General features: G+C 34.7%; 1 protein-coding gene across 1 annotated transcript; it reads left to right on the top strand.

Moving 5' to 3' along the window:
- The first annotated feature begins 2,508 nt into the window (after nt 1–2,508).
- Nucleotides 2,509–5,790, top strand: ALDH3F1 (aldehyde dehydrogenase 3F1). The gene is made up of 10 exons (XM_048109497.2): nt 2,509–2,947; nt 3,320–3,388; nt 3,807–3,903; nt 3,985–4,191; nt 4,262–4,383; nt 4,525–4,629; nt 4,710–4,882; nt 4,948–5,038; nt 5,125–5,274; nt 5,352–5,790. Exons 1-10 carry the CDS (start codon nt 2,660–2,662, stop codon nt 5,610–5,612), a joined length of 1,563 nt encoding a protein of 520 aa, XP_047965454.1. The 5' UTR covers nt 2,509–2,659; the 3' UTR covers nt 5,613–5,790.
- The last annotated feature ends 532 nt before the right edge of the window (nt 5,791–6,322 follow it).

The following is a 6,322-nucleotide window of genomic DNA, read 5'->3' as shown; positions in this document are numbered from 1 at the left end:
AACTACTGCAACAAAGCCTACAAATTTAATGATGGTGGGGGTTATCGTACTCTCATCCGTCATATGAAGACAATTCATCCGATCGAATATGGGCATGCCACTACTGGCAACTAGGTAAGTCAGGTAAAAGAACTACGTGGGCTTTGATTCACAATGCAATTGAGCATTGAGGATACGTAGACACCTCAACTTAAATTTTAAATTTAAGTTGAGATCAAATCATTTTTCCTTAATTTCTTTTTTTCCTTTATTAAAAATATGCAATACAATTAAATAATTGTATATACTGAGACTTCTCTATAAGACTAAATCCGAGAAACTTTTGGCAATTCTACCATGACTGTTGATTGTTAGACTAAACTCAACATTTAAGGTTGAATTGCTAAAGATATCCTCAATTTAGTTATGTAGAAATATCTCATTCGCCGACTAAGAGTATATACTTATAAATTTGTTGTTCAAAACTTCAAGTCTTTTTTGCAATTTGTAAATAGCTTTGTTGTAGTCTCGTTGAAATTTACAAGTATTTAAATTTATTGTTTAGGACTTTAAGCCTTTTGTACATTGTAATCGTTGTAACTTGTAGTCTCGTTTAAATTTATATCAATAAAATTGCAACTTTCATCCTTATTGTTTGAATTTTATTTACGCACATTTCATAGACAAAAAAAATGAACCGCAGCCGGAACTGGAACCGCCAAAAACTATCTAGGCTGGTTCAGGTTCAAGGAATTTCTGTCGGAACCAGCGATTTTTGAACCGTGTGCATCTCTAAAGGGGTCTAATACTTTTCTTTTAAGTTTAAAATTTTCAAATTGGAACAAATTTTTACACGAAGGGTGTAAAATTGCAAATTGATTTTTCTCTTTACTATTTCCTATATTGTTCATAATTATAAATTACTCCCTTCGTCCCAGATAATTTGACCCAGTATTCCATTTCAGGGCATCCCCACATAATTTGTCTCATTTCACTTTTACCATTTTAAGTAGTGGACCTCATATTTCACTAACTCATTCCTACTCACATTTTATTATAAAACTAATACTTTAAAAATATGACCCACATCCCACCAACTTTTTCAACTCATTTTGCATTAGATTTCTTAAAACTCATGCCGGATCAAAGTGTCCCAAATTATCTGGGACGGTGGGAGTATTTATTAGTATGATTTTATTCAATATTTTTTATTACTTCTATTTTATTTATTTTTATTTTTAAGTTAGTTCAAAAACGTCTTGCATATTTTTTTTTCTAAAAATAATTATTAGCTTTAACTTTAGATAAATTGTTAAAGTATGTTTAACTAAAAATAAATTTTTAAAAATATGTTAATTTTAAAAAATGATTAAATCACGACTGAGAGATGTAAAGAACTTTATCTTTTTGTAAAAAATGATTAAAAATGAGATGTATTAGAAATGTTAAAATTAGTTTTTTTTAATTAAATATTATTTACTCCCTCCGTCCCTATAATTTGTCACCATTTGATCCGGCACGGGTTTTAAGAAATATAGTAGAAAGTGAGTTGAAAAAGTTAGTAGCATGTGAGTCCTACTTTTATATTATTAGTTTTATAATAAAATGTGCGTGATAATGAGTTAGTGGAATATGAGGTCCACTACCAAAAATGGTAAAAGTGAAAGGTGACAAATTTTTAGGGACGGACGAAAATGAAAATAAGTGACAAATTTTCAGGGACGGAGGAGGGAGTATATTTTTTTTAAAGTGTAGTAGGAGATGTATTATGAAAGTTGAAATTTTAGTCTTTATTTTTATATATAAAGAATATCTATGTCATTTTTTTATATCCATATGTCTTTATTTGTGTAGTAAAACATGTATTAGGATATGTTTTAGACCATCTAAATCCATACTTTAAAAATGAGTTTTGGTGTCAAAATCTTCTGCAATCATACACCAAACTCAAATCTATTTTTGGTATTTTTTTGTAAAACTACACTAAATATGGTGTTATTGTAAAAATTTTGTAAAACAAAAACTCGAAAATTATGTAAATTTTGAATTTAATACAAACAGTTGGAATAAAACTATTTATTAGTGTGATACATATACTCAAAAATGAATTTGTGTTTGGTGTAAATGGTTGGAGACAAATACCGACGTATAACACCTAATTTTCCATTCAAGTTTTTGGGTGGCCTGATACGATATTCATTACGTATTGAATGTATCAAGGTACTATTACCTAAATACCTAAATGATTCATTATTGCAATTACCTAAATACCTAAATCCTAATGATGTCGATGATAATATAAAGTTCAATATTATACTCCTTCCTTCCAAATTCAAATGGAATGTTTACTAAGTACTACTCAGACATAAACTGTAATTTATTTTATGAATTAAATGAATATATAATAAAATAAAATATATAATGATGCTTCCAATTTAAAAAATATGCAAAATAGAATCGGATATGGGTAGTCTCCTAAAATGTAAGCTAAACTCCATAAACTTGCTCATAAAGTTATATTCCAATCGTTGAAGCCTAAATTTCGAAATAATACGATTAAACTAAGAAAACAGTCCCAAGAAAAGATGCAAGATCATACAGTGGATAATTTAAAAAACCTGCAGTCGCTCGGATCAGCTGAAAATTTTGGACAAGTTGGTTGGAGGTTTCCGTCAATTAAATGCGTGATCAATCAATTCCAGCAAACAAAAATAAAAATTGTGCATTTATAACCAAGTGTAGCATCACCAAATCTGGAACAATCTCGCTTTCTTTCTTCTCAGCTTCGGAAATGGAGGATTTCCTCGGGCTGCGACGGGCTTTCCGGGCCGGCAAAACTAGGGGGATCGAGTGGAGAATGGGCCAGCTTCGGGCCCTTTTGAAGCTCGTTGCAGAAAATGAGGCCCGATTTTTTGAAGCTCTTGAGCAAGATCTTGGAAAACACCCAGTTGAAGCTTATCGAGATGAGGTTTTTGTTCTTAATCTTTTATCAAGATTGAGTTTTTTTCTTATTGATATATAGGTGTGTGGTGTTAATTTGAGTTTTTTTATTTGTTTATGTGGAAATGAATTTGGTGTGAGGTTTGATTTGAATACTTTTGCCTATTTTAGTATATATCAAGATTGGATTTTGTGTATATAGCCACGTGAAGAAAATTTCAATTTCTGATTTGTTTATGTAGAAATGAATTTAATATAAAGGTTTGTTTGCTCAACTATGCTAAGATTTGGTGGTTTTTTATTCATTTGTGTGTCTTTTGAAAGATCTGATTTTTTTGCTTCAGTCATTAATACGGAGTAGTAATTTTTTCTTATTTTGTTTCTTGATTTTGTGGGACAGATTGGTGTGATTAAGAAATCAGCAGACCACGCTTTGCTTAACATCAAGAAATGGATGGCTCCAAAAAAGGTTGGAATTTTTTTACAATTATAGTGTGTTAAGGCTAAGGCGTTGCTACTGGTCTCATGTTTCGTTTCATCAGTGCATGTTAGACTTTCTAGTACCGAATCATCGTTGAGCATGAGATTGAGACGATACTCGAAGATGTGATTTGATCTCTAAGATGATTTGATTTTCTATGTTATGAACTAGGGCTAGGTAGAAAGAGATAACAATCTATGTCATTTCTTGAATAAAGATTTGTCTTTTAAGATTATGATTATGTTGACATAAATGAATTGTTGAGCCAGGGCTAGAAAGTGATGAATCTAATCATCTACTGTAACATTTCTTGATACTAGAAGGATTAGTAAAAGAGAAACTGTCTGGGATAAATAGGATGCCTATATTTACAGACATGTGATTGTGGATGGCGTATCGTGTCCAGGGAAATCTTCCATTGCTTTTGTTTCCTGCAAGAGCAGAAGTGCTGCCTGAGCCACTCGGGACTGTGCTCATATTTGGGTCGTGGAATTTTCCAATCAGTAAGTTTCCCTATCCGAATAGCAGAAAGTATGAATGAACACTCAGTGCTCAAGTTTATGCTGTCGATATTTGATATTTAGGTCTTACGCTGGATCCTTTAGTCGGAGCTATATCTGCTGGAAACACGGTGGTAGTGAAGCCCTCTGAGCTAGCTCCAGCGTGCTCATCTCTGATTTGTCAAACGATCCCTTTATACTTGGACAGGGAAGCCATCCGAGTCGTTGAAGGTGGAAGTGATGTTGCTGATAAATTGCTGCAACAACAATGGGATAAGATATTCTTCACAGGTATCTTAAAATCGCGATGTAGATTTTGTTTGGTTCGACTATTATGATTTTCTTTTGATCGCTTCTGCAGGGAGTCCACGAGTAGGCAGGATAATCATGGCTGCAGCAGCAAAGCATTTGACACCGGTGACTCTAGAGCTCGGAGGGAAATGCCCGGTCATTCTTGACTCCTTCACCGAGTCAGACTTAAAGGTTTGTCTCACCTCTCTAACCTTAAACAAATGTAAGTTGAACACAAAGCAAGAAAAACACACGAGGATTCGTTCGTTATCCAATTCGTCTAAACAGGATGTTTTACTTCTAGCTCGTGCTGTGTTTGTTTGATTGATGTAGGTGGTCATGAAGAGAATAGTCGGAGGGAAGTGGGGTCCCTGCGCTGGACAGGCCTGCATCGGGATTGATTATCTGCTCGTGCAACAGAAGCAAGCTCCGCATCTGGTAACTAGGCGAACTCTGCTCTCAGTTCTTGAATTTTCACGACGACTGATCAGTTCTAACTCGATGACAATGTGCTCCAGATCGAATCACTCAAGGCGTGCATCAAGAAATTCTACGGTGACAATGTGAAGAGCTTGCAAAGCATCTGCAGGATCGTGAACAAGAATCATTTCGATAGGTTATGCAGCCTTCTCGAGGAGCCCAGCGTGGCAGCCTCCGTCGTATATGGTGGCTCACTCGACAGAGAGAATCTGTAAGTTGGTGGCGTCTCTGTCTTTCTTGCATGTAGGGAGATATCTAACTCGTTTAACGTGTCAGGGTTATCGAGCCCACGATTCTGCTGGATCCCCCGGTCGATTCTCCAATCATGACAGATGAAATCTTCGGCCCACTGCTTCCCATCATCACAGTATAAGATCAAATCTCATACAACAAAGGCTTCTGTGTCTTTGTTGATCACTTGATTTGATAAGAAACCTTTGTTCTTAATTGCAGCTGGATAAGATCGAAGACAGCATCGATTTCATCAATGCTCGACCGAAGCCTCTTGCGCTCTATGCATTCACTCACAACAACAAGCTGAAAGATCAGATTCTGCAGGAAACTTCATCAGGAAGTGTAACATTCAATGATACCATGATTCAGGTAAATGCTAACTTCATCCCCGATCGATGCTGGAGGAGAAAAGGGATCATGTTTTGGTGTTTTTTTCGTTGTTGCAGTTCATATGTGATTCACTGCCGTTTGGAGGGGTGGGGCAGAGCGGATTCGGGAGGTACCACGGGAAGTACTCATTCGACACGTTCAGCCACGAGAAGGCGGTGTTGCACCGGAGTTTCTACTTGGAGCTCGAGCCGAGGTACCCTCCTTGGAATGACTTCAAGCTGGAGTTCATAAGATTGGCTTACAACTTTGAGTATGTTGGGCTGTTGCTTCTCCTGCTGGGGCTGAGGAGAAGATACACTTCTAGCCGAGGCCATTGATTGGTAATGGTGGAAAAAATGTGTGCCAACTTAGAAACACTATAATTAATCAGCAATCAAATAGTAGTATTGTCTAATTCTAGTAATGATTGTTCATTTTTTTTTCTTGTTGTAATAACCAGTGTCTTAAAGAATTATTAATCATATTATATGATATTATTTCTAATGGTTTTGACCTTGTGGATTTGATTTCCAAATAGGAGTATTTTATAGCCCGAGTGTGATAAATTGCTAACTCAATCTAGTTGCTAATTGCAATTAATTTAAGATCATAAGATTTTAGAGATCTAATGATCTACTCCCTCCGTTCCATTAGAAATGAAACATTTTCCTTTTTTAGTTTGTTCCATTAAAAATGAAACGTTTCCCAAAATGGAAACATCTCTATCTCTACTTTTTAATCTCTCTTACTTTACTCTCTCTTTATTAACTCACAAAACAACACTACATAAAACTTTGTGCCGAATTCCAATTGTTGCATATTTATTGGGACAGAGGAGTATTAATTATCATGTAATTTCATTTTTATTTTTTAATATTAAAAATATAAGAATAATTATCAAATTAGGATTTTGGATCACGATGTCAATATAATATGTCAAATATATCAACACAATGTCTTGAGTTTGTCATACAATTTAATATTAACATTATACACATGTTACGTTGACATATTATGACAGTTATATTGACATTAAACTGCTTGTCAA

Source organism: Salvia hispanica, chromosome 2, assembly GCF_029641045.1.
Source record: "Salvia hispanica isolate PSC_SH4W2 chromosome 2, Shi_PSC_v1, whole genome shotgun sequence".
NCBI classification, from domain to species: Eukaryota; Viridiplantae; Streptophyta; class Magnoliopsida; order Lamiales; family Lamiaceae; genus Salvia; species Salvia hispanica.
The sequence above is the reverse complement of the archived record's forward strand: the minus strand, read 5'-3'. Positions and strand labels throughout refer to the sequence as shown.

What these genes read in the sequence shown, in the direction of transcription:
- ALDH3F1 (XM_048109497.2), top strand. Translation starts at nt 2,660, where the DNA reads ATGCGTGATCAATCAATTCCAGCAAACAAAAATAAAAATTGTGCATTT. An exon ending in TTGAAGCTTATCGAGATGAG is followed by an intron (nt 2,948 to 3,319) that starts GTTTTTGTTCTT and finishes TTTGTGGGACAG; the next exon opens with ATTGGTGTGATTAAGAAATC. An exon ending in GGATAAGATATTCTTCACAG is followed by an intron (nt 4,192 to 4,261) that starts GTATCTTAAAAT and finishes TCGCTTCTGCAG; the next exon opens with GGAGTCCACGAGTAGGCAGG.